This window comes from Cucurbita pepo, chromosome 8 (assembly GCF_057944985.1).
Source record: "Cucurbita pepo subsp. pepo isolate OVF chromosome 8, ASM5794498v1, whole genome shotgun sequence".
Lineage (NCBI taxonomy): Eukaryota > Viridiplantae > Streptophyta > Magnoliopsida > Cucurbitales > Cucurbitaceae > Cucurbita > Cucurbita pepo.
Genome location: NC_141805.1, coordinates 1,643,034 through 1,670,299, shown reverse-complemented (window position 1 = coordinate 1,670,299; position 27,266 = coordinate 1,643,034). Strand labels below are relative to the sequence as shown.

Here is a 27,266-nt window from a genome sequence, read left to right as displayed (position 1 = left end):
TTAATTCATAGTGGGGCCCACATATCTTAAGTTAAGCATCTATTCAAATTTTTAAATAAATCATAATTAGTAATTTTAAAAAATTATCGAAGGTTAAATAAATGTTTATTCAAATTTTAATTTGATTAAACTGTTAATATAAAATTGTTTAAATTTTATAAGAATCATTTTAAGTTTATTATTGGCGGTGGTGGTGGTGGCGGCGGCGGAGACGGAGGCGGAGGCGGTGGCGTCTCTCCGGCATTGATTGACTCGTGAATTGTCGATTTTACCCCTGCTAAGATTCACTGGCACAGGCTTTGTATGTGGTCAGGGAAACAAAAAGCAAAAGCGCCAGTCAAATCTTCTCTCTTATTCCTCTTTTTTTTTTTTTTTTTTTTTTTATCAATTATTATATTTACGTGGGATTAATATGCTGTTTTTATTCTACGGAGCTTTTTTTGTAGATGAAATCTCAGCCGTTCATCAAAAGTAGCGTTGGGATCATCTGGAATTATTGAGTTGTAAAGGTATGTATGGATTCATTTGGATGTTATTGAGTTGTAAAGGTATGTATGGATTCATGTGATTCAATAATCTTATATTATATTATATTATAAGCTTAGGTTATATGAGTTAAATTTGTAATGCATGCAAAATTTGATCTAATCTTATTATATACTTAAATTGAAAAATAATGAAAAACATTTTTTAAAATATTAAAATAGTGGGATGTTCAAAATGATTTATTAATATTATTTTGATGAAGTTTTTTTCGTTTTTTTTTTAAATTGAAATTAGAAATGTAATTTTAAAAAGTGAAAAGTTTAGTCCATGAAATAAAATAAAAAATAATGAATAATTTATTTGTTTGATTTTCCACGTATAAAAATACTTTTCAAATCTTAACTAAAGTCAAAGAAAAAAAAATATATATATATATATTTGAAACCCACTTTTTAAAATTTTAAAACTTTGACTATAATTTAAATAAATCTTTTATAAATTATTATAAACAATTATTTACTAAAAATTTGGGCTCCTTAAGTTTCTTCTTAGTTTCATGTTTCTCGTTTCTTTTTATTTAATAAAGAAAAATATGATTTTTTTTTTGGCCAAAATTTTGTTTAATTAAAAACGTAAATTTTTTGTTGGGATATGGAGCCTGATACCTAGATCTGGTAGATATATATTTAGAGGATATTTAGTGAGATATGTATGATAGATATTTGGTAAAGATTTGATAAAGATATATTTGTTAGATTTTCGTTTAAATCTTTGAAACAGTTAATTGTAATTATATATACCGTTGTGGTCTGAAAACTATTGTTCTTCATTTTCTTTATTCTATCTTGTTGTACGTACTTGAAGTCTTCAATAATAAAATCTTTAGCCGACATTTCTCATTGTATTTATCTCTCGTGTTCTTTGTGTTTATCTTGATCGAGTGTGTGCGTTGTTGAGCGATCCTAACAACGGGTATCGATCCTAACAATTTTAACATGAAAATTAGTCTAGGAAAGAAAATATAAAAAGATTTTATGTTATATTTATTTTTAGATGTTTATTATGAAATTAAGAAAATGTTTTAGACCCACCCAAAATTTCGAGTGGATTGGGTTGGTGAACTAAACAACCCGAACAAAATTCACTATCCAATTCTTTCATTTTCAGGTTGGGTTGAGTTGAATTGTAGGATTATTATTTTTTAATTATATATATAAAAAAAAAACTAATTATCAAACATCTACAAATTACAACATACATCCATTGTCGTGCAATATTCTTAGCTTAAAAGTTGGGTTGGGTTATAACGTATTTTTGAGTTGGTTGCATTGACCCGACAAATAAAATGTCAACTTGTGAACGGACTTAAATTTTGAATTTTCAAAAATTCAATCTAACCCAAATTCAAAAAAAAAAAAAAAAAAAAAAAACTTTAAAAAAATTATACTTATATTGAAAACGTTTCTAAGTCATGAGTTACAGTTACCGAAAATTTATATTTATAAAAATAAAAAATAAAAACACGAAAACGTTATCGAACGAGTCGCTGTCGAGTGCCAAACTAAACTATATAGTGGAAAGAAAATTGAAATGGAAGGGAATCTTCTCCACCATGGATGAGATGATGAGGAGGAGGAGGATGGAAGGTTTTACAAAAACAAGGGGAAACATATAACCAAATTGTTTTATAGATGCTTTGAATTATTGGTTGAAAAGATGAGAGGAATGTAAGAAAGATGGGTTTGGTGGGGTCCCATTTGAATATCTTCAAACCTCATTCATTCCAAGATACTTCTTACCTTCCCCTTTTTCTTTTTCCTTTTCAATTTCATTCAATCATCTTCGTGTTGAACCTCGTTAGATCCCATTCTATACTATATTTGATTTGTAGGACGTGTTTCTGTGTCGTTTAAGATTTGTCTCGAGCTTACTGTTTTGAAAACAATACTAAACTTTGCTGTTAAGAGCTGAAAACAAAAACGAGAAACCTTTAATTATTTCTATAACCCATTCAAAATTGTTGTTAATAAATTAAAATAAAATAAAATAAAAACAAAAAATCTCTTTTTAGAATAAATGGCCAAACCACTAGTAAGATACCAAATCCATCACAACAAGAAGTGGAAGAGGTACCTCATAATTTCAATTTACTATTTTCAATTATTATTTTCTTCTCCTCCTTTTAATTTATTATTATTATTTTTAACATAAAAATACGTATCGAAAGACAAAGTGTGAACATATTTTTAACGATTTAATTAAGTAAAAAGATTATATATTTTTTTAATTGAATGGAGACTCAGAATAAAATTAGATAATTAAAAAAAACAATAATAAGAAAAAGAGTTGGGAGGTAATAATTGGGGAGTTGAAATGAGAATAAGATTTATTTTTTCAACAGGAAAAGCAAATTGTCATGAAAAATAGTGCACGAAGAAATTGACAAAAATGGAACATATTTCAAATTGTAACCCCACTCGGTTCGCCCTATTCAAGCCCCACTTTCTCTCTACTCTATTTTTCAATCCACTTTAATTCTTCCTATGCGTGTCTGCTAGGGGAATATTTCTTCACCTCTATAAGAGATTTCACAGTAAGAATGAATATTAATACTATTTGTTGTTAATTTTTTTAATAATTATTAAAATAATAAAGTTTTTTCCAAAAAAATAATTATAAGTAATGAATTGGAATGCTCCGCCGTAGCCTCACTATATTTTGTCCATTTAAATAATCCTTTTTTTTAATTAAAAAAGTTATTTATTTATTTATTTTTATTTTGTGAGCCAACCAATGATGAGGAGAGTGAAAAAGCCAAATGGAACCCATCACTGTCAAACCTGAAAAAAAAAAACGGTCAGGCTGGGACGACGGCGGTTGGGTGGTTTCGATGCTCAAGGTGGCAGAGCTGCCGCGTGGTCGGCGGCCGGAATCCTTATACGCGTGGGCTAATTCTGACTCGTGTGGAAATTTTACATCATTCAGTTTTCTCCACACGCAATTTCATGTATTTATATAATATATATATATATTAATGTTTCAAATAATTTATGGCGTTGAAATACCGTTACGACAGTAATTAAACTTTATTCTATATAATATATAATTAATTTTTTTAATATTGATATTATATTAAGTGGGTATTGTATCCCTTTAAATGCAAGTATTGTAATTTGTAGCTAAAAGTAAGTGGGAATGGTATGAAAAGGCCCTAGGCTACTAGAAGTAATTTTAATCATTGTGGGTCACACAATTCTATATAACCTATTAGTAATTATGTAGTGGTAGGAAACCTTTGATGCTACACCAATATTAAATATCTTCTCCGTATACTTTTATTTTCGTGAGAATATTCAAAAAATGAAAAAAAAAAATCGACGAGTGATTTAATTATATTCAAATTAATGAAAATTAAAAGAAAAAAATTGTGTGGGGATGTTATTCCATCATTCAAAATAAATTAAAATTTCGAATATTCTTATAGTTATACTATTATGTGATTGTAGTCGAATTCAAAAGCTATAAATTTAATTTTTTTTAAGTATAAAGTCTCTTTCAAAAATTAAATATACGTTACTATTAGTTATGACATACTCGGGTTAACGGTTGAGATTGATATTCGATGTAAAGATAAAAATTACTTTTTTTGAATTTTTAAAACTAGAAACATAATTTAATGTCTCGTGTATTAAGAAATTAGTAAAAAAAAAAACGGTCGTAAAGTTTATAAATTTCGTAAGTTACTATGGATTGGAACGTATTTGAAATAATTTCTGAAAGTAAATTATATACTTTTTTTTGTACTTGTTTCAGTATTGCATCAAGGAGAAGAAAGTAGGAATTTGATCCAACGATCCAGAATGAAAGAAACAGGATAATTTGGACCAAACATCCTCGTATTCTACAATGTTCTTAAACCAAGCAATTGAAGAAGGAACCAAAAAAGAAGGTGAATTTTGTTTGTCCTCTCGAAGTCAAAATTGGAAGCTAAAAAACATGGATATTGGGGCAGAGAGTGGCTTTTGCCCGTATCTCTTCCAATCATTATTGGGAAAAAGATGTAAAAACTCAATCTTGGTTGGTATGAGTACAGTATTTGTGGTATGTAGCTGAGTCTTCTCTTCTCTCCCCTGTCTTTTCGTAGCCATAAAAATGATAAAGTTGAAAGCTTTGATTAGTTTAAACAAAGATGTAGCTCAATGGAGGTGGAAGAACACGAAAGCCAATGCGTTAAAGAAGGTATGGATGACCCTTTTTGTGAAATTACTGTGCCTTCTCCCTCAAACATTCCTTGACTCACAAAAGAACAAAACAAAAAACATTTACTACTCTCATATACACATTTTGCTTTTTCTTTATTGCCTTCTTTAGGTTGCTTTTGCTTTCATGGTAGACCAAAACAGGGCTACAAGAACAAGAACAGACACAATAAGGCTATAGGGTTTGGTTCGGTTGGAGAGTTAAGTCCGTTACCAATAGTATTAGAGCCAGACATTGAACTCTGGGAACCGAAACATCTCCCCTTTTAAATTTTTTGAGGGAAAAGTCCAATATCTACCCGCGGTGGGCTCGAGCAAGAGGGCGAGGCTTCTTGACCATGGGTTTGTTTTTGTTGACCAAAGAGGGCAGGCTTTTTTAGGGAGACCCTTTGGTTTAGGGGATGTTTGAGAGAGGGTAAAGAAGAAAAAGAAGGGTAATAAAAGACATGCCCGTTGCTCCATCATGTTGAGTCTGTCTCAGCTGGAATTAAAAAGGAAAAGGGGAAGGAGAAGGGAGACCCTTAACACTGACTCACTCGCTCTTTCTTTCTTTCTTTCTTTCTTTCTTTCTTCTCTGCACTTTATACTGTTCAAATTCGATACTTTGCTGTTTTTACAGAGAACGAGGCCCTTTGGTGTACAGAATAGAGAAAGAGAAGCTCAATGAGCTTTATATCTCTCTAAAGCTTTCTCTCTCTATCTCTCTATCTAAAACTTTCTCTGCATTGCCTTCTTCTACTTCACAATCTCTCCCCATTTCTTCTTCTTCTTGTTCTAAGCTTTTCCCCTCTCTTTTGGGCCTCTCTTGTTTAGTGGAAGGAAGGGGGATTTTGGGTTTGATCTTGTTGGGTGTTTGTGAAGAAACCCTTTAAGGGTTTTTTTGGATGGAGAGTTCTTTGTCTATTTGTCTTGGATTCTGATGGGTTTTTGATGATTTGAAGCCAAACCCTTGAATTCTGAGTAGTAGTGGGAGCTGTATGAAGTAGTGGTGGAACAATGAGCGATGAGAATTCTAAGAAAAGCAAGGTTGTTCTTCAATTTCTTTAAAACCCCACTTGGATATACTGATTCTTATGTTTTTTGAAGGAAAAAATTGGGAATCTGATTGTTTTTTGGCTCTCTTTTTGGTTCTTGAAGCTCTCATGGTCCAAGAAAATGGTCAGGAAATGGTTCAATATCAGGTGCAAAAGCGAGGATTTTCAAGCGGATGTTGCTTATAGAGGTTGGTGTTTGAATTTTGATTGAAATCTTTCGTTTTCTGCTTCTGGGTTGAAGTTCTTTCTCCATTGATGACGTTCTTTGTTCTACAGGAAGTGATATCGATTACAGAAGCAGAAGCTTCTCAGAGAGGGAGCCTTGCACCATCAAGAAAAGCAAAACAGGTTCATAAACACAGGCTAATCCACCTCGTTTTTGTGAGTTTGATTCTTAGAAAAACTGTTTATCATTACTTCTTCCATCAATTCTCAGAGAAATTCAGCAAAAATGGCGAGCCGGGACGCCGAGGGAAGATGAATCTTGACCATCCTCGAATCATTGATGTGCAGAACTATAGGTAAAGAATTGGTTGTTCTTGTTCTGTTCTTGATTTTGGTTGGTTTTGATCCAAAACTGAGTGGTTTTTCTTCAGCATTTTTGTTGCTACATGGAACGTGGCTGGAAGATCTCCTCCTAACAATCTAAATCTGGATGATTGGCTTCAATCCTCACCCCCTGCTGATATTTATGTTCTTGGGTATGAATTTTGATACACTTTTTCACTCATTTTAGTTTGTTCTTCCACAAGTTTTGGAGAAGGGAACATAGTTGGTAAGTTTGTTTCGTTGTGAATTTCAGATTTCAGGAGATAGTGCCATTGAATGCTGGTAATATACTCGGTGCAGAAGACAACGGTCCTGCTAAAAAATGGCAGGCTCTCATTCGAAAGACACTAAACAATCTTCCCGGAACGAGCGTGGGGAATGCGTGTTACACGCCTTCTCCAATTCCGAAACCCGTTGTGGAGATAAATGCAGATTTTGAGGGGTCAGCTAGGCAGAAGAATTCATCGTTCTTCCATCGACGATCGTTTCAAACAACTCACAGCTGGAGAATGGATAATGATCCTTCATTACCACAGCCACGACTCGACCGAAGATTTAGTGTATGTGACCGTGTTATCTTCGGTCATCGGTCGAGTGATTTTGGTCCTAACTTTAGAGGGAGCCACAGGCCAAGTGATTACTGCAGACCAAGTGACTATTCAAGACCAAGTGACTATTCCAGGTCCAGTGACTTTTGCAGGCCGAGTGATTACTCTAGGCCGAGCGACTTTTGCAGGCCGAGTGACTCGAGGCCTAGTGACTGTTCGAGATGGGGTTCGTCGGATGATGATAATGTTTCGTGGGAGTCACCGAGCACGGTTTTGTTTTCGCCAATGTCGCATGGTGGATCGTCATCCCAGGATGGTGGATATAGAATGCCAGGACATTCAAGATATTGCTTAGTTGCAAGCAAACAAATGGTTGGCATATTTCTCACAATATGGGTGAAAAGTGACTTGAGGGATCATGTTCGAAACATGAAGGTTTCGTGTGTTGGTAGAGGATTGATGGGCTACCTTGGAAATAAGGTATCAATCACTCGACAACTTCGGTTTCGGTTTCGGTTTCTAATATCTTGAAACTTTTCTGTTAATCGAAACGAACGCTCTGATCTACTGCAGGGATCGATTTCTATTAGCATGTCTTTGCATCAAACAAGCTTTTGCTTCATTTGTACTCACTTAACATCTGGAGAGAAAGAAGGCGACGAGCTTCGAAGAAACTCCGACGTGATGGAGATACTTAAAAAGACAAGGTTTCCACGAGTTCACGGTGCAGGCAACGACGAGAAATCCCCTGAAACAATCCTTGAGCATGAGTAAGATATTTTCTCATCAACATCTGCAGACAGAATTTAGTTCTCTTCATTGTTCTGACCATCTTAAGCTATCTTGCAGTCGTGTTATTTGGCTCGGGGATTTAAACTATCGAATCGCTCTTTCTTACCGTTCGGCCAAGGCGCTCGTAGAGATGCAAAACTGGAGGGCATTGCTTGAAAAAGATCAGGTATGACTGCTTAACCTCGTCTTTGAAAAACATTGGAACTTCGAATGCATCGTTATAATTAACCGACCATGTTCCGATGCAGCTACGAATAGAACAAAGACTTGGGCATGTATTTGCTGGATGGAATGAAGGAAAGATTTACTTTCCTCCTACATATAAGTATTCAACTAATTCAGATCGATACGCAGGAGAGGGCGCTTACCCGAAAGAAAAGCGTCGTAAACCCGCTTGGTAAGTCGATCATGCCAATCTCAACTTATTATTACATTAGCATGGCGGAAAGTTTTCATCTATTAATTCAGCACGCTGATTTACGTCCTCTGTTTATGAAGGTGCGATCGGATATTATGGCATGGAGAAGGCCTCCATCAGCTATCCTACGTCCGTGGAGAGTCAAGATTTTCAGATCATAGACCGGTTTACGGAGTGTTTTGGGCCGAGGTTGAGTCAAGTCGAGGGAGATTAAAGAAAAGCATGAGTTATTCCAGTTCGAGAGTCGAAGTTGAAGAGCTTCTTCCATACGCACATGGATACACCGAGTTAAACTTTTTCTGAAAGCGAGATCCAATGGCTACACAATCCAGCCATAGTGAGCTATCCCTTTTGTAGCTAAAGCCATTGTGAGGTATCGTTTTTCGGCCGACCCGAAACCTTTGTATATCACAGTCGTAGAAAATTTTGCAATAAGATTCCTCCCCAAAGAGATAGATGATGTAAGAGTAGATTAGGATTTGTTTGAATCTCCTTTACAAAGCTTTGTTCAACACTCCCATAATTCAACCCTCAAGAAAGCTACCTGATTTGACTGCAAATCTGGCCCCAGACGGTGGTGGAGCTCATCCCTTGAAGGCTGATGGGGACACCTCGTAGCTCACAGCCCAAAAAAGTATGCTTTCCTTCTCTTTTCTTGGTTCAGCTGTGGGGTCTCACCTTGTTTTGTCTCATATTGCTTTTGCTTTTTGTTTCAGGTCCTCATTTTGAAGTCCCTGTAGGGGTTACCTAATAGCACTGACCTTTCTTCCCAACACATTGTGCCTTTGCTCATCATATCTTGTTATTACCTGAGTTTACTCACTTTTTAGTACACACCTGCATAATTCGGTCGCCTAATCGATGACGACGCTTAGCTTTCGGGTAATGATTGTTACTCCCATTAAGCATTCCTGTTGAATATCGGCTGTGTCGATTGCTGATTACTTCTGTACTTAATATCGTGTTCTAATCATGAAAAGCTCTTGTTCTTGTAGGATTGGAAGAACTCGTCCTGTAAAGCGACGACATGTGGAGGATCGAGTAATATTTTTTTTGGCTTCTTTTGAATTTTTTTTTTCTCTTCATTTCTTGATTCTTTCTCTCTGTGTAGGAATACACATTGGTAGCACCTTTTTTTTCAGTGGATGTATGAATGATACTTATTTACCATAGGATGTGAAAGAGGTGAAAAACCCCTAAAAAGTTGAAGAAAAAGATATGATTTATTACAGTGTGAAATCTGAATTTTCCCCCCTTTTCTCCTGCTGACTGCTGTGCATTTTTCATCACTTTTACTGTAAAAAGTTGGTTTTTTGTTCATTGTCTTCTCAGGCATGCCATCTTCTTTATGATGATAACACAAATGAACAAAACTAGAAAGACAAAGCAGGGGACAATGTTGCAGGTTTTGACAGTAATGGAAACCAAGATTCAGAAAAAAGCCTTTGTTTTTGGTTTTGTTTTTTTATATGTTCTAAATTTTTGAGCTCTTGGTAGGACTGGGTAACTACCCGTTTCTTGTAAAGGTGTGGAAACCTCTCTTTACTAGACGAGTTTTAAAACCTTAAGGAGAAGCTTGAAAGGAAAAACTCAAAGAAGATAATATCTGTTAACGGCAGGCTTGGGTTGTTACAAATGGCTGGGCTTTGAAAGGGAGTGAATTTTGAGGTCCCACATCAGTTGGATGGATCATTGGGGTGTGTAATCTTCTCCCTAGTGGATGCGTTTTAAAACTTTGAGGAGAAGTCTTGAAGAGAAAGTCCAAAGAGGACAATATCTGTTAATGGTAAGCTTGGGCTGTTACAAAGGTATTATAGTCACACGACTGACGGCGTACTAACGAGGACGTTGGACCCCGAAGGGGTGGTGGATTTTGAAGTCCCACATCAGTTAGAGAGTAGAACGAAATATTTCTTTTAAGGGTGTAGAAACCTCTCATTTATGGGAAAACCCAAGAAGAACGATATCTACTAATGGTAAGCTTGGACTGTTACAAATGGTATCAGAGCCTAACGTTGGACGGTGTGCCAGCGAGCACGTTGGGTTTCAAAGGGATAGCTTTTGAGGTCCCACATTAATTAGAGAGTGAAACGAAACATTCTTTATAAGGCTTGGTTGGGGAAAAGAAACAGCCTCAAACATATGTAATCATAGGTAATGAATCCCTCAAAATGACACCCACCAGCCAATATTAAAAGCAGATTTGTCTGTCTGTGTCTATGGGATCCACAAAACAAGCAAGCAAGCACACTGCTAAAGAACCAGCTGCTGCCATTTCTTGCAGACCATATCATTTTGTCAAGAACATGCTTCACATTTACACATACATCAATTAAGTAAAGTCAGACTGGGAGGTCAACTTGTAACATATTCTATCATGAACGCCTCAAACACTCAAACTCCATTCAATTTTCTTGTTTGGTTTGAAACATTATGGTTGGAATTGGATGATTAGATGGGTTCGGCTGTATACGATGCTCGATCGTTTACGATCTCGAGCTAAAGACTTCTTTTTTGTCCAATTGTGACCAATAATTGGATAAGAATTTAGATTTTGGATTCGGCACGTGATAGTTCCGACATTCCTCTATATCTATCCTATGGCATAGTTATATTATTCACTCGTCTTGAACTGCTTCTAAGATCGAAGATTGTTCTCATAAACTAACACGAGTCTTTTAGGATGTTCTCTTCTCACCCACATGTTTCCTAGAAAATTTTTCAAGAGGTCACCAACATAGAATTGTTCAAAACTAATCATCGTTGTCAGCCTCACGATTTTAAAACATGTTTTTGATTCTGATACCATTTGTGACTGTCCAAGCCCATTGCTAACAAATATTTTCCCGCTTTGACCCATTCAATACTGCTGTCAGTCTCATAGTTTTAAAACGTGTCTAATAGGGGGAGGTTTTTACTCTTCTAAACGAAATATAGGTAGATTTACATTAATAATTATTAAGAGACAGTCACGTTGTGACATGACCTAGTTATAATTTATTATATATTTAAATAACTAAAGAAAATAGTGAAAATATAATTATTAATGATTTTGAGATAAATTAATAATTGCTCCACAAAATTTTTTAAATATTTTTTTTTTTTGAAAAAAATATTTAATATATTTCTAAAATTTCATTATTTTATGTTTAATCATAAAAATGAAAATGGGGCTTGGAGAGAACTTGGGCTTCAAGTCATTGCTAAGCATAATTGGTAAAGGGGGAACTCCCAAATTTCACAGGGGCTTTGGAAAACCAGATCGATTTCAAGAAGAAGAAGAAGAAACAAGAAGGGATGGAGAGCGTATTCGGACTTGTGGGCAACGGATTCGTCATAGTGGCGGCGGATACATCGGCGGTGCACAGTATTTTGGTCCATAAATCCAATGAGGACAAGATCATGGTTCTCGATTCCCACAAGCTCGTCGCAGCTAGCGGCGAACCTGGCGACAGGTTTGAGATTTTTATTATGCAATTATTGTTTCTTCTCTAATCGTTTGCCTTTTGTCGATTGTGATCTTCGTTGTGTGATTGAATAGGGTTCAGTTCACCGAGTATATACAGAAGAATGTGTCTTTGTATCAGTTTCGCAATGGGATCCCCTTGACCACTGCTGCTGCTGCTAACTTCACTCGTGGTGAACTCGCAACCGCCTTGCGGAAGGTATATCATTTCTTATTACTATTACTTTTATCTGATTAAAATTTCAGCTAACCTTGAATTTTCGATCCTGGGCTTTGAGTTTACATCGGATAAGCGGTTTCAATCATTTGGTCATGATGATAATTTTTGAATGGTTCTGTCTTCAATCTAACTTTTTGGAGCTTAAAATTGTTCAAATGTCTAGACAGAGCGAGGGAATATTGTCTTTAGTTTTTTAGGAAAACCCTTGATTTCTGTCATCTTTAAGAATGATTCACAGTGAAGAAATTTTTAGGAAAACCCTCGATTTCTGTCATTTTTAAGAATGCCTCACAGTGACAAGAAATTAGGCAGATAAACCTCTAGAGATGTTGCATTCTATTAACACTTTGTATCAAGCTGATAATCATGACAATGTTTGTGTGTATTATATCCTGTTTCAGTCTTTCTCTTGGAATTGTCATCTTATTAGTTCATTCCTTATCATTAGGCAAGGCTTTCATTAAATCTTTGAATTAACAGTGACTTATGTCTTATAGGTCACCTCTTACTCTAGGAATTTCTTGTGGATTCTCGGTTTCTTTGTGATTCTATTTAATTTTACTAATGATTTTCCAAGTGTTTTTCCAAATGTTAGTGACTGTCATAAAATCAATTCTTGTTTACTATTATACCTTCTTAGTTTTATCGAACTCATTCTTCATGGTGCGGCCCCAGCAAGCACAAGCATAGTCTCTTTTTTTAGTCTTTCTTACTGAGGTGTGTGCATGCCAAATAACCAACCGTCATGTTTCATCCCTATAACGAAGTTCATGGCGACTAGGGCAAAGATCACCTTTCTTTAAGGCTAAGCTAGGGTAGAGTTATGCAGCTATGATGTACTCCAGTGTAGATGAGCACACCGTGATGGAGTTTTACATAGTAATTTGGTTTTTGTTGCTCTGAGCAGAATAATAAATGATCCAATTCTAGTTCTTTCTGCGTTTGTCTATAACTGCGAGTGAGCTGTGAAAGGTATATAGGGAGTCTCGCGCTCCTGGCTTATTTGTTGTCATGGTAAATTAACTTGTTGGGTGGGTTGTAATTTGGAAAGACGAACCTGATTTCAACTGTGAACTTTTGATTTTCAGAATCCATATTCGGTGAACATTCTTCTGGCGGGATATGACAAGCAAACTGGCCCATCCCTCTATTACATAGACTATATTGCCACCCTTCACAAGGTTGAGAAGGGAGCTTTTGGTTATGGGTCTTACTTTTCACTCGCCATGATGGATAGACATTACCATAGTGGCATGACAGAACAAGAAGCTATTGATTTGGTTGATAAATGCATACTGGAGATTAGGTCCAGGCTTGTTGTAGCCCCACCGAATTTCGTTATCAAGATTGTAGACAAGAACGGAGCTAGGGAGGTTGCTTGGCGCGAATCTATTAAGGATGGAGCTAGCTTTCCTTCAGCTTAAGATTTAAATGTTATATCTGCAGAGGCTTGCTTTTCTTGCTACCTTAACTTTGATGAGCTGCAAGCAGAGTGTATTCTACCCTTTTCTTCCCTAGTTTCAGACATTTTTATAGCGTAATGTTGCAGTTAACATTTCTTGTTCCTGAATACATGAGCAAACAAACAAAATGTGAACTTCTATAGGTTGATTTATCGTCTGTTGTGCTGAAGTTCAAAGGTGCTACTTATGGTTTTATCATAATTGAGTTTGAAAAGTGGGAGATTTGAGAAAGCAAGATCTTAACAAACCAGCTTCAGCGTCCAAAGAATTTGCTTTTCCCATTGCTTGAATTCATAAATAACTTCCAAACAGATGACCTTTTCCTGAACAGGACCTGTTCTTTAGGTCTGTCATTTGAGCTGTACAACTGTGACCTTGAGTTCATAATGAGGTCCGATTAGATTACTCTGTTTTATCTTTTCTAGTCTTTAGAAAGGTCAAATTACCATCCTAGCTTCCACTTTTATCTTTTCTAGTATCTGATGATCTCCATTCTTAATCTGATACATGGATCCATTTTCTGCCTATCTATATACGAATCTTTTTTTTTTTTTTTTTTTTTTTTTTTTTTTTTTTTACTTTTATGTGAATTATGTGAAATATATTCCATTTTGGCAAGAGACCCCTCTAATTTTTAATGTGTCTCAAAATTCGGGAGGATTAGGAAGCATCATTTCATTTTTGTATCAAGGAAGCAATTGGAGAGCTCAAGAGAATTAAGGATTCCCACAAAAATTAATCCAATATGAGAATTAAGGATTCCCACAAAAAAAAAAACTTCCTACCGTTTACAGATATTGTCTACTTTGACCTGTTATGTATCATCAAATTCATCTACTAAGGAGAGATTTTCCCACCCTTATCTGAAATGCATACCTCTATTTTAATGATGCATACCTCTATTTTAATGCGTCTGCTAAGGAGAGATTTTCACACCCTTATCTAAAATGCATACCCCTATTATAATCAATGAAAAGGACGTGGCGGGAGAGATTTTCACACCCTTATCTAAAATGCATACCCCTATTTTAATCAATGAAAAGGACGTGGCGGGACGTGGCGTCTGAAAAGGGACGCGTCTGAAGAGGGACGGATCTTTTTACTTTACAGCTCCCTTCATATTTTATGAAAATAATACCAATTTCTCAAAGGGTTAGGATTACGATTGACCAGACACAGAAAGTTATAAAAGTCGAAGCCAAGAACAGTTGAAAGGTAAAACCCAGAATACGCTTCCTTCACGTCATTAATAAAGTTCAGCCATCCAAGTCTACAGCCTTGACGCCTAAGTTTTCTTGGGTTCTTTCCTGATGAAGAAATTGGTGGCCTTGTTAACCGACCCCCATATACCATTCATTAGGTGTCAAAGCCCCAAGTTTGAACAACTTTACCTCAAAAGCTCCACCACAGAAAACTGTTAAGAAAGTAGGAGAAGTGGTTCACCAAATCAAACTTCTTTCCTTTTGTCCATTTCTTCCTTCCATTCCCTACAAAAACCAAACAATTCTGCTCTGGAACTTCACAAATCAAACTTTCTACCTTCTGAGTTCTCAACAAGTTGTTAACTGAAGCAGTTGTAATAGTACTCTCCATAGAAGAATGGCACAGGGAAAGATGGTGATGACTCTGCTTGCCGTTATCGTTGCCGTTCACTGGGCAGGAGCCGCGGCACAGTCGGACTGTACGAATGTGCTGATCAGCTTGTCACCGTGCCTGAATTACATTACAGGGAACTCTTCTACCCCATCACAAGGATGCTGCACACAGCTTGCAACCGTTGTCCGCTCACAACCACAGTGCTTGTGCCAGGTCCTGAATGGTGGTGGTTCCTCGCTTGGGGTCAACATCAACCAAACCCAGGCTCTGGCTCTGCCCCAGGCTTGCAATGTTCAGACTCCTTCCATCAGCAGCTGCAATGGTAAGCATTCATTCATGTGTAAAATTTCTGGGCACCACTGCACATAAACAATGAGCAGGAGGATTATTTATGTATATAGACATTAGGGTTATGAACAAATATCAAACTCTAACTAAAGTGCTAACTTTTAATACCTGAAAATTGCCAGTTGCTTCTCCCACCGGCTCTCCAGCAGGATCACCGGAATCTTCAAACAATGTTCCTTCAGGTATGTACATAACAAGCGCTAAACGGTGTGCTCTGTCATTTCGTTCGTATGACAACTACATATTTAACGTACCTAATTGTATATGCAGGAACTGGATCTAAGACTGTTCCATCACCAGACAACAACTCATCAGACGGAAGCTCCATCCATTTGTCAAAACCTCTACTATTCTCCATCTTGTTGGCTTCTACATATGCTTCAGCTTTCAAGTTGTACTGATCTTTTTATCAGTGGCCTATCTTCTATAAGTATAGTTCATGGTTGGTCATTTATTGCGTTCAGATTCTTTTGGAGTGTCCTCCCTTTGATTGAGGGTGTTTTCTATCTTTATATTCTCCTCATGGCATTTGTTTCCAAGAACTTTGTATTGCATCAGAGATTCTTTTGAATAAAATACATGATTCTGTGTTTGTGAGTTCTAAAATACTTGTGAATACATTCACTTCCATCAGTGGTTAGAAACAGAAGGTATACAAAACATTAAGAAGAAGTAGAAGAAGAAAGAATCATCTACAAATGAATTTGAATGAAATTCCAGATGAATTATCTTCATTTTGCAATAACCAAAGGTATGAGAAGCCAGCTTCTGTAACTCGACTACTTGCTACTTCAAACGAACTGTTACTTAAGGGAGCCAACTTAGTATGTTTCTATAACCCTTATGTTAATCCCATGGAAGTAGGGATACAATTTCTCCCCTTTCATATTGGCAAATAGGAAGAAACTGTCAGCCTAAAATCAAAAGAATTAAGAAAAAAGAACTTGTTGGGATAAAATCTAAGGTTGAGATCGAAGAAGGAAGAAGAAACAAATTGCTAGGATAAACTTGATGGTTGTAGCATAAGGATCGAAGAAGTAAAGATGGAAAAAGTCAGCCTAAAATGCATACCTTCACATGATAAATGGTCATAATAAGAAAATGAAGCAAAGATGGGAAAAGCCTTGATGAAGCTACTATCCTATAATGGCCCTCAAGCGACCAATAGTCACCTATGGCAAGAAGTGTGCCTTGAAAACATTAGTCTGTATAGCCTAAAGTTGTGAAGTCAAGCCTAAAGTATGAATTTCCTAATTGCACAAACTGCATTGATGACTAAAATGTACAAAAGAAGGGGGAAATCCCAGCCACCATAGGTGAATACAAGAGAAAAAGAAACCACCAATTATCGACTACGGTAGAATGACTATAACCAGCAAATGGGGATGAGCATTACACTAATACAAGGCAGTACAAAGAGAATTATCCGAAAAGATATCGAAGGGTGGAGACTTATTACTGAAAAAGTGAGGAATTTATTTCTTGACAAAGAGTCCAAAACAAGATCCTATGGATGGCTAACAAACACGAAGCTTCTCTTCATCTTTAAAAGGAAGTACCATCGTGCTTTCTTAACCTCCCAGAATTTTCTTGCATAGGCGCAATGCAGCAAACATATATAAGCTTGGAGCAGTAAAACTCAACTCTCAAGAGATACATTAACTTTTACAAATACAATCTCACTAGCAACATGTAAGCTATATAAACTCAGATTTCTCTAAGTTCCTAACTTACCCTTTCAAATAATCTAATTGGTCATAAACTAATTCTCATTAAGATTTCCTAGAAGTTTTATTTTACATCTGGAACAAGACTCGATACGATTATCAGGACACCAAACAAGAACATTCCCCAACAAGTAAAGGCAAAAAGGGGAAAATGGTACGCCATGAAATTCACATCAAGAATGAGACCGTGACCTTACAAATTCTTCTAGCCTATCCCACACCTCCAATGCTGCAGCTCTGTCTTGGTGCCGCTTGTTCTTGCTAATCTGCAAAAGGAAACATTATTTAAATTACTACAGGACGTTGCTGAAGAACAATAGGGAAGAATTAACTAAAAGAGGCAATGCAAACAAAAATAAGCACAGAGACGGAGGGGGGGATTTCAAAATTCAAAGTTTGAATCAAGACAATGCAACAGGTTAGAGGGGGAGGATCAGGGAAGTAGAAGATTACCGAAATAATTTTAACATTCCACTGCTTCACATTCTTAGCTGATTCCAAACTGTCGTCTTCAAAACGCATAAAAAATCCAATAACTGCAAAACAGTCAACATGCTTATTAATGAATTGGAAATTTCTCTACTTAAAGAGAGTATTAAGGAACAAAATCAACTAATTTGGGATCAATTGTTCACTTACTTTTATTGAAAATCTCAACATGATCCTTAAAAGGCCAATCTTTGAACTGCCATTCCTTTCCCAATACGAAAACAGCTACAACACGGTCCCAATCCTCTGATTTCAGAGCCGAGGGCTTATCTCTAACCTCGTAGGCAGTCACCACCCTATCTCTGTCCCTACTGAACTTCTTCTGCACGGTCACACAATCAGGCCTCGCCCCTTTCATCTGCTTAACCTTGACATCCGTGGGTATAAAAACACCATCTTCTAAAAACTCCTTTACATTATAAATTGTGATAAGAGTCTGAAAAGCACTCGGAACCAGAATTATAGGCACACCTTCTCCAATCTTCCCTCCCTTCAAGTGCATTTTCGGCTTCGGATTCGCATCATAACCCAAATCATCACCATATCCCCCCATGCCCCTGTCATCAGAACCCATTAACCTACTCTTAGCAACTAAACCATCCTTCCTCTGTTGCGATTCAATACGCTGCCTCTCCTCCTCGCGCTTCGTCGAGGTCACAAGCACGTTATAGAAATTCCTATTCTTACATTCCAACAACGATTCCCTATCCTTCAACGGTCTCTCAATAGCCCTAATCATCGCCATATAATCAACATTAGTAGAATCCTTAAAACCGTGGTCCTCATCCACCGCATCGATAGCAGCGCCAACAATCACCGGATCTTCAGGGCGATACTCATCGACAGAGGGCAAATCGGGGAACTTGGGATTTTGCGGGACAAGAAACTCGATGGCGTCGGAGGAGGAGACCTTGCCAGTAAGATAATCAAGCAAAGGCTTCCGGTCGGGGAAAGTGACGGAAGAAATTCCCTGAGTGCGAGCGTTCTGAAGGTACTCTGTGTGCTTGATATGGTGATTCTTGATGTAATAGACGAGGGTTTCTATAGTGTATAGATTGCCCTGTTTGGACCGGTAAGCTGTTTCGGCGGAGCAAGGGAAGGAATAGTCGGAGCCGAAACGGAACTCGCCGTTGACTCGGACGATTTTGTCGAGCTCGCCTCGAATGGTGAAGTCTCTGAGAGCCGAGAGAGGATCCATTACCAGTGCCGTACCTTTTTTTTCTCAGTGAATCGAGGAAGAAAGATCTTCCCAGTTTCTTTCATATTGGCGTCCGAGGATACTTTTGTAATTTCAAGTTTAATTAGATGATTAAATTGGGCCTTTGAACTTGGCCCAGTAAAACTTTAAAGAAATATGGGCTTGGGCCGCACTTATTTTTATTTTTTAAATTATAAAACGTGTGTTTTTCTAAAACTAATTGGACTAAATATATTAATTGTGAACAAAAATAAATCTTAAATTATAAATTTATTCATTAATTTTTTTTTCTTTCAATTAAATTTTTTTAAAAATTAATGGACTAAATATACAAATAATTATATTAAACTTAAAAAAATAAAATATAAATATGAAGCTTCATGTAATGACTTAACCCGTCAATAGAATTAGGTCGAGGTGGTTGGTTCTGGCTAATAAAAATATTAAATTTATTTACAAATCAATTTTTATTTTATATATATATATATATTAACGCTAAATTTATTTTTGGACATATTTGAATAAAATTAACCTCAATGGAAATGAATTTTGAAAATTTGAGGCATTTCTTTGTCTAAAAGCATTTTAAAAATAGCAAAAAATTCCACCTCGACAGCCACGCAAAAGCAACCGAAATCGTCAAAATTCAATTCTTTTTCTTGGCGCAACCAAGAAGAGGGTCAGTTTAGTCATTTTCTTCTAATTAAATCACAATTAATATTATAATCCAAATTAGGAAACTTAATTAATATTATATTCCACCTCCATGGTCTTCATTTTACACTAAATCTCAAATTCAGAAGAGGGTCAGTTTAGTCATTTTCTTCTAATTAAATCACAATTAATATTATAATCCAAATTAGGAAACTTAATTAATATTATATTCCACCTCCATGGTCTTCATTTTACACTAAATCTCAAATTCAGAAGAGGGTCAGTTTAGTCATTTTCTTCTAATTAAATCACAATTAATATTATAATCCAAATTAGGAAACTTAATTAAATTTCTCAATTTCTCAATCTCGCGCTTCGAAAACCCAATTCTGCCCTTCCCCTCCTTCCCTCCTTCCCTCCTTCCTTCAAGATACGTCGTAAGCTGGCCCTTCTTGGCGCTGGAACATTCAACTGGAGTTGACGTTCGCGGTCGCTGAAAGAGGACATGTCCGTCGCTGTTCCCTTGTCGCAAATGGACGTGGATGACGAGTCTGCGCCTAATTCTTGGAGTAGTAAGATTATCATTTTGTTTTGTTTTGTTTTGTTTTGTTTTGTTTGTAGGAGTACGCCATTTATTGGAGTCTTTGGAAATTGGAGCTTTGAGATTTGAATACGAACTGGTTGTCTTTTTTAAATTTTGTTTCGTTGCTAAGAATCGGTTTCATGGTGAATCGCAAAAGATACTTCGGAATCCAGGATGAGAGTTTTTCAAATGTAATAAAGGTTCATTGATTGCGGGATTGCTATCGATGAAGAAAGAGGTTTCATTGGAGGAGCAGTTTTGATTCTGATTTCGAAATAAATTGTGTTTCGCAACTCATTTTTTCATTAGAATTGGGGTCAAATACTGCAGAGTAAAAAAGTGGGGAAAAAGTCAGAATCTCCGGAGTTTAGGATGATCCCTCGCGTGCACACTGAAGGTTGATTAATAGATCGTGTATATGGATCGATGAAGGAAATAGTTTTGGATTGAAGCTTTAATCTTATTTTTTGCCTTTTTTATCATCCATTTGTTAATTTCTTGAAGAATTAGATGCAAAAGAGCTCTAATAGCTTGTAAATACGACACTGATGTGATTCTCAAGCTTTGGACGCTTTAGTGTTGCATTTGGTTGCTACTCATCATATTATATCAAAGCCAGCACACTATGAATGTACCTAATCACTTGTTTCCCCTTATTGTTCTATTGCTTGTATGATCCAGGTAATGACAGGGAAGGGATGCTCTCATACGGTGGTCAAAATACGGCTCATATGAAGAAATATTATCCAAGCACCATTAAATTTTTTGGGGTGGACCTATCCCCAGATAATGTGGCTGTCGCCATGGTCTATTTTGTTCAAGGGGTTTTAGCCTTAGCAAGGCTTGCTGTTAGTTTTTACTTAAAGGATGACCTACACCTAGATCCGGCAGAGGTACATACTATAAGTCCTGTGATCATGAATATTTAGGTCTTATTTACAAATTTATGATGTTCAGTGTTGACCTACCTTAATGGTGCATGCTGATTGTTGTATATTATGAACTTTTGACGTTTGTTTTCTGCTCGACATTCTTATGCATAACTCTTCTTTATTCGGTGTGATAGAGTCATTTTCCTTTGTGATGAAATTTTCAATGAAGTTTATTATCTTAGTATTCTTTAAAATGTTCATGTGTTTAAAGGATACTTTAGTTTCAGAATTTTGTTTTGATCAAGGCAAAAAGATTGTGGTAATTAGGTATCTGATAAATATTATTTATTGACTAGACAGCTGTAGTATCTGGCTTTTCTGCTTTTCCGTGGCTTATCAAACCTTTATATGGGTTTATCAGGTATAAGTGTTTTTCTTCTTTGTTTCTCTCTTTACCTGAGTCTCCAACCTGGCTTCCTCAGTCTCACCCAAACACCAAATGGAAGAAAATTAATTTTCTAATGAGCTTTTGGGCAAATGCAGCGATTCTGTTCCTCTTTTTGGTTATCGGAGGAGATCATACTTGATTTTATCAGGACTGCTTGGTGCACTCTCATGGACTTTGATGGCCACCCTTGTTGATAGCAAATATGGTGCAGCTTTCTGTATACTTCTTGGATCTCTTTCTGTAGCATTCTCAGATGTTGTAAGTGTCTTTTACTTTGCGTTTATTTCTCTCTTTCTATCAAAGTACTTTTTCAGTGATGCTAGATGTGCTTTTTATGGAGAACAGAATTTAGGCTGGCATCTTAATAATTCATTGTTTACATACACTATTATTGAAGTGTTTGGAACTTTGATCCTTAGTTTTGAGTGTGAAATATGGTGCATGGACCAAGTCCCACAGTGGACCAGTTCCCAAAACTATGCTTATCGGAAATTCCCAACTCCCTTGGTGTGTAACCACCCTACCATAACAAAGTACTAAGTAATTAAATTTAGGCCACCACTGATATACTAATAACATTCCAAATATTTCCCTATTAATACTCTAATAAAATGGTAGGCAACCTTCAATACTCCTTTTAGCACATTGCAGTAGCGGCCATAATACTTTGAGGCCCAGCTTCGCATTTCACCTTGTTGCTGATAAGGTTGCAGTTTTACTGAAACCTTCATAAGGTTCCTCGTCTCTATGATATTTGTCAACGTTAACTTTCTTGAGTTGCTTAGCTTGCATGAGTTTGAACTAAGCCATCCACCACAGTGTCTGTACGGTGGATGCATGTCAGTTGAAGATACTGTGGAAGAAATAGATATACAATGCACCAAGGGAGGAGTGGGTTGACCAGTGAATAGCTGCTATAGAGTGATCATGGTGGAAACTTGATACAAGGTGTGGTATCATTTTCTTTACTTGCGATATCCTAAAGCATCTCAAATATTAGTCAAGTCCCTAAATATCTCAATTACCTCTGGTTTCCTCATGGTGTTATGATGTGCTTTGCTTTAGATCTGTCTCCCTAGAGTGTAAAGAACTCTCGCCAAATAATGATTGTTAACACACATAATCATTGGTGGACATAGTTCATCTCAGGATCATGTGAAGCGTCACAACTTCCTTTGTGTATAGGTTAGCCATGGAAGGAGTGTAAGGATGTCTTAAAGTCCTCATGTTTTTGTATTTTGTGAAGCGATTGACCATTGTTATGATGGAGTCCTTCGCCTCAATGAGGCAATCCTTCAATGAAGTTCACGCCATCCCAACGCAAATGAGAGATGAGCAGAGATTGCAATAGCCTAGTTGAGGACCTCACCAAATATTTGTTGTCCTGGCAGACATCATGCTGTGTTTCAAACACCCTTACTTTTGTGCCCTCCCCAGTAAATTTCAGTAGCCATTCCTTCTATGTTTTGAGTTCCTATATGTGACCCTTAGGCAAGCTGCACAGGTTCCCGAAGGACGAGAGCAATAAGATGTAAACTCTTTACAAACAACCAATCCTCCTTTGTTTGTACCTAAGCTTGTTTGTTAGATTCTACTGAAAAACGTAGATACCCACTTTGCCCCTTTGATACTCCTTGCTTGATTTGTGAAAGGAAAGAGTTAGATCCACTTGCTTGTCTTAGCTGCGTTGAAGTGCTTAACGTCTGAATTGATGTAAAGTGTCACATAGAACAGAACTTGAGAAAAAGCATTTACAATCTTATTTCCAATCTTGGACGATATTGGCTCTAAAAATTGGACCTTAGCAAATTTGTCCACTACCTTTTGACCATTGTTCTAGGTTGTTACTTTAGAGCTTTATCATCACTTTGATGAGGGATCTACTGCCCAAGAGATGGGGTCTCCACTTTTGCACAGCCTCATTTCATAGCTGAAACAATTGCTATCAGCTCTTTCTCCTAGATCCCACTTGTTGGCATGCTTGCAAAGATAGGACTTGGCTGCAGTAAGCAATTGAAGTTAAGTAGAACTAATACTAAGGCTTGGTCATGGCTATATTTAGCTGTTGGCAGGCTTCTTTGCTATTTGATTCTACCCAAAGAAATCATTCTTTAGTTGCTTGTTTCTTGGATGGTTCACGATGAACTCTTTTACTTGGGTTCACATATCCCAAAATGTACAAACTTATAAGACATCAATCATTCGAGTTTAGAAGGTCAAAGGTGCATTGATGAACTCAAAGCGCATCACTCAGAATATATAAAGGGCTCTCTTGCATCTTGAAAGCTGTCTAGCACATCCTAGTCTCACTTTTATTGGTTGTATCTTGATTTTGGTCAAGTTTTGAGGAAATCATGGATCCATTCTGAGTCTGGCAAGTCATCAATGTGAGAGATGGGAAATTTATTTAGTCATCACAAACCCTCCAACACCTTTCCCTTTTCTTCACCAGTGAGACAGGCTCGGAGGATGGGATTTGACTCGATTGTGTGATATTTCACGCTAGCATTTCCCCCACTAAATGTTCAAGTTTGACCCTTATGAGGAAAGCTGAATGTAGTTTTTTCTTTCTTTTTTCCTATTTTTTTAGATAAGAAACAAACAAAAACTACATTGCAGTTGAAGTATACATTTATTCTTGTGAATATAAGAATGCTTAAATTTAAGACAGAATTTTGTGCATGTGCATCTCTCTTCGTCCAATCTACTTGACAAAGATTCATAAATGTACGGTTTGCAATCTAGTGTTTCTTTTTCTGAAACATCAGAATTTTGGTATAGGTCGTAGATTCCATGGTAGTTGAGAGGGCTCGTGGTGAATCACAAAGTATGTCAGGATCTCTTCAATCCTTATGTTGGGGGTCTTCGGCTTTTGGTGGAATAGTGAGTTCCTACTTTAGTGGCTCACTGGTGGAGGCATATGGTGTAAGGTACTATAATTCTTGATGCATGGATGTTACATGAACAATTGCGCTGATTGTGAACTCTAAAAAGTGATGTGGGTGTCTCAGGTTTGTTTTTGGAGTCACAGCTTTGCTGCCATTGATAACATCTTTGGTGGCAGTTCTTGTAAAAGAGCAACCTGTGAGAGGGATAAATCGTCCTTCAGCTAACTATGCTTTTCTCCGGAGCTCAAGAAAGCACGTTGTTGAATTGTGGGGTGCTGTTAGTCAAAGAAATGTGTTTCTTCCAACATTATTTATTTTTTTGTGGCAGGCAACACCACAATCAGATTCTGCCATGTTTTTCTTTACGTATGGCCACTATCTTTCTAAATGTTGCCCTTTTTTCCACATTTTTAGTCGCTTTTAAGATTTCGTGTTCTCAGCATCTAACTTGTATCTGAATAATCGTGGTTTTATTCTTTTCTCAGTACAAATAAACTTGGATTCACTCCCGAATTTCTCGGGCGTGTCAAGTTTGTTACATCGATAGCATCACTGATTGGCGTTGGGCTTTATAATGGATTTCTCAAGAAAGTTCCTCTTAGGAAGATTTTTCTTGTAACCACCATTTTTGGTTGTGCACTTGGAATGAGTCAGGTCTGTGATATGATAGAAACATTTCACCAGTTCTTGTCTGTGTTCCATACATTATTATCTACTTATCTTGCTTTTCTGGTCATTTTTTAGGTGCTCCTCGTTACGGGAATAAATCGAGAGTGGGGTATTAGTGACGAGTGGTTTGCAATTGGGGATTCGTTGGTTATAACGGTACTTGGTCAGGTAATATTTACTAAAGTACAATTTTGCATCCAATCGGAGTATGCATGTACTTGTCCTCCCCCAACTTCACCAGAATTTTTAGTTGATTATAACGGTTCTTCTTTTCTTGCAGGCATCTTTCATGCCTGTTCTTGTGTTAGCAGCAAAATTATGTCCAGAAGGAATGGAAGCCACCCTTTTTGCAACCCTCATGTCCATATCAAACGGAGGGAGTCTGCTCGGCGGCCTGATCGGTGCTGGTTTGACACAAACGTTAGGTGTCACCAGAGACTCGTTCGACAACCTCTCGACCTTGATAATCCTGTGCAACCTCAGCTCACTGTTACCTTTGCCGCTGCTCCGCCTCCTTCCCCAGGAATCTCCGGACTCGAGCTTAGAGACTACAGACATGGAGTTGAAGTCTAACTGAAACTTAGGTAGTTACTTCCCAAAAACAAAAACTGTCACCACTTTTTTAAGCTTCCACAAATTCTTGTTGGAGAGAAGAGCAAGGGACTGTAAATGAGATGATTAGGAGGTGAAAGAGTGATGTGTTGAACCAGAGAGGTCATAAACGATGAAACAGCGACACTCCTAAATGGGCCCCTCCTCCTAAATCTATAATGGAGCCAATCATGCGGCGAGCTGACTGTGTTGTCCACGTGGGTGGGCCCTGACTCCCTTCGCTTATCCAATCGGTGCCCCCTGTTTTGGGATGGCAGTTTGATTGATATATGGGAAACATAATTGAGTCAGGACACACCACCCGCCGCACGAGCCACGTTATGGCTTATCTCATTATAAACAGTACCCCTCTCCTACTTATACAATATTAACTTCTACCCGTTTCTTATACTCTGATCTCTTAATTAGTTGAATTATGATCGATCTTAAAAGAAATTAAGTGGAGGTTTGAACGGACTGATACCGAAGAAGTAAAGAACTAGCAGAATAGTTGCTTGAACGTATTTTTTTATTATTATTTTTCGGTTTGTGTGACATCCAATTCAATTTAGAGGATAAGTTTATAATTCATGGGAATTGCCATTTGGGCTGTTAATGGGTGAAAGGTCTGGTGGAACTTCAAATGATTGAGCATAAAACAATTATATTTTTGCCATTCCCCACCAAAAAGATGAGCCAGAAAACAATAGAATATTCAGAAATTGCATCCAAAAGAAAATCTATAAAGGTTGGAGATTCCATGGGATTGAATGACCCAAGAAAAGAACATTATGGATTTCTTTAAAAATACTTCTCATTATGGAAGAAAAAGAAGTATTAATTCAGTATTGATGATTGGATTTTGGGGTCATTGGGCAGAGAGATTGATGTGGGGAGGGGTTTGTTGGAGGGTAAGAGCATGTGGGTTGCCCATGTGAAGAAGGTATCTCTCAAAACTCACTCATTCCACACTTATAAATATTGAATATAAAGAGGAGGCCATGTGACAAATCATTGTCCCACTAGATAATGCCATTGGGAGAGATTAAAAAAAAAGGGTAACCCATGTAGAAGCTTTTATATACCATAATCAAAGTTTCGAGTAGGTTAGGTAGTAGATAGTGTCATAAACGGGTTACGTAAATAACAATCACATTATGATGGTTCATGTGAGATTCCTCATCGGTTGGAGTATGGAACAAAGCATTCCTTATAAATGTGTGTAAACCTTTTCTTAGTAGACGTGTTTTGAAACAGTGAGGTTGATGACGATACATAACAGGCTAAAACGGACAACATTTGTTAGCGGTGGGCCGGAGCTATCGTGGTATCAGAGCAAACATCGAGCGGTGTTCCAGTGAGGACGTTGGGCCTCCAAGAAGAGTGGATTGTGAGATCTCACGTCGGTTGGAGAGAAGAACGAAACATTCCTTATAAGGGTGTGGAAACCTCTCCCTAGTAGACGCATTTTAAAATGGTGAGACTAACGACGATAGGTAATGGGTAAAGGGAAAATTTATGCTAGCGGTGGACTTGGGCTGTTACAATGATATTAGAGCCAGACACCGAGCAGTGTGCCAACGAGAATACTGAGCCTCTAAGGGTATGGATTGGGAGATCCCACATCGGTTATAGAGGGGGACGAAACGTTCTTTATAAGAGTGTAGAAACCTTTCATTAGTAGACAATATCTATTAGCAAGCTTGAGTGGTTGCAATTCACAAATTCTTCAAATTATGTTGCTAAAACTCAAAAGTATATGATCTGTTTCAACCGCCCTACAAACCCTTTTCAAGGCTATCTATGTGGACCTTTTGCATTTTTTTTCTCCCGAAAATGTGAACTTTGAGGACCTATTTCTCAATAAGTAACATCGAAAAGGCAAGCGACTTTCATGGTCCACACATTTGTGTCGTTTTGGTTCTCGTAGACATTTAAGATATGTATCGAGCTAATATATCAATGAAT

At 37.1% G+C, this 27,266-nt stretch overlaps 5 protein-coding genes across 6 annotated transcripts; 4 read left to right on the top strand and 1 right to left on the bottom strand.

The window, feature by feature from the left end:
- Positions 1-5,210: 5,210 nt before the first annotated feature.
- Positions 5,211-9,325, top strand: LOC111801073 (type IV inositol polyphosphate 5-phosphatase 7). Of its 2 annotated transcripts, XM_087126404.1 has the most exons (13): positions 5,211-5,771; positions 5,883-5,967; positions 6,056-6,127; positions 6,216-6,300; positions 6,376-6,480; positions 6,582-7,356; positions 7,450-7,646; positions 7,726-7,834; positions 7,917-8,065; positions 8,167-8,459; positions 8,658-8,720; positions 8,803-8,968; positions 9,082-9,325. In XM_087126404.1, the coding sequence occupies exons 1-10, from the start codon at positions 5,742-5,744 to the stop codon at positions 8,387-8,389; spliced, it is 1,830 nt and encodes a 609-aa protein (XP_086982530.1). In that variant the 5' UTR covers positions 5,211-5,741; the 3' UTR covers positions 8,390-8,459; positions 8,658-8,720; positions 8,803-8,968; positions 9,082-9,325. The 2 variants fall into 2 exon arrangements, with proteins under 2 accessions (XP_086982530.1, XP_023540809.2); XM_023685041.2 differs by having other exon boundaries at positions 8,167-8,720.
- Positions 9,326-11,262: 1,937 nt separating this feature from the next.
- On the top strand, positions 11,263-13,404 carry LOC111800124 (proteasome subunit beta type-2-A). Its single transcript, XM_023683711.2, has 3 exons — positions 11,263-11,541; positions 11,628-11,751; positions 12,861-13,404. Exons 1-3 carry the CDS (start codon positions 11,384-11,386, stop codon positions 13,194-13,196), a joined length of 618 nt encoding a protein of 205 aa, XP_023539479.1. The 5' UTR covers positions 11,263-11,383; the 3' UTR covers positions 13,197-13,404.
- Positions 13,405-14,580: 1,176 nt separating this feature from the next.
- Positions 14,581-15,771, top strand: LOC111800123 (non-specific lipid transfer protein GPI-anchored 26-like). The gene is made up of 3 exons (XM_023683710.2): positions 14,581-15,153; positions 15,302-15,361; positions 15,450-15,771. The coding sequence occupies exons 1-3, from the start codon at positions 14,835-14,837 to the stop codon at positions 15,578-15,580; spliced, it is 510 nt and encodes a 169-aa protein (XP_023539478.1). The 5' UTR covers positions 14,581-14,834; the 3' UTR covers positions 15,581-15,771.
- A 1,041-nt stretch (positions 15,772-16,812) lies between these two features.
- LOC111800122 (protein CDC73 homolog) lies at positions 16,813-18,643 on the bottom strand. Its single transcript, XM_023683709.2, has 3 exons — positions 17,546-18,643; positions 17,360-17,442; positions 16,813-17,172 (listed from the first exon to the last, which is right to left on the bottom strand). The coding sequence occupies exons 1-3, from the start codon at positions 18,591-18,593 to the stop codon at positions 17,080-17,082; spliced, it is 1,224 nt and encodes a 407-aa protein (XP_023539477.2). The 5' UTR covers positions 18,594-18,643; the 3' UTR covers positions 16,813-17,079.
- A 980-nt stretch (positions 18,644-19,623) lies between these two features.
- On the top strand, positions 19,624-25,707 carry LOC111800662 (folate-biopterin transporter 1, chloroplastic). The gene is made up of 9 exons (XM_023684459.2): positions 19,624-19,819; positions 20,512-20,723; positions 21,059-21,123; positions 21,246-21,408; positions 23,932-24,080; positions 24,162-24,404; positions 24,524-24,692; positions 24,783-24,875; positions 24,988-25,707. Exons 1-9 carry the CDS (start codon positions 19,753-19,755, stop codon positions 25,282-25,284), a joined length of 1,458 nt encoding a protein of 485 aa, XP_023540227.1. The 5' UTR covers positions 19,624-19,752; the 3' UTR covers positions 25,285-25,707.
- Positions 25,708-27,266: the final 1,559 nt, after the last annotated feature.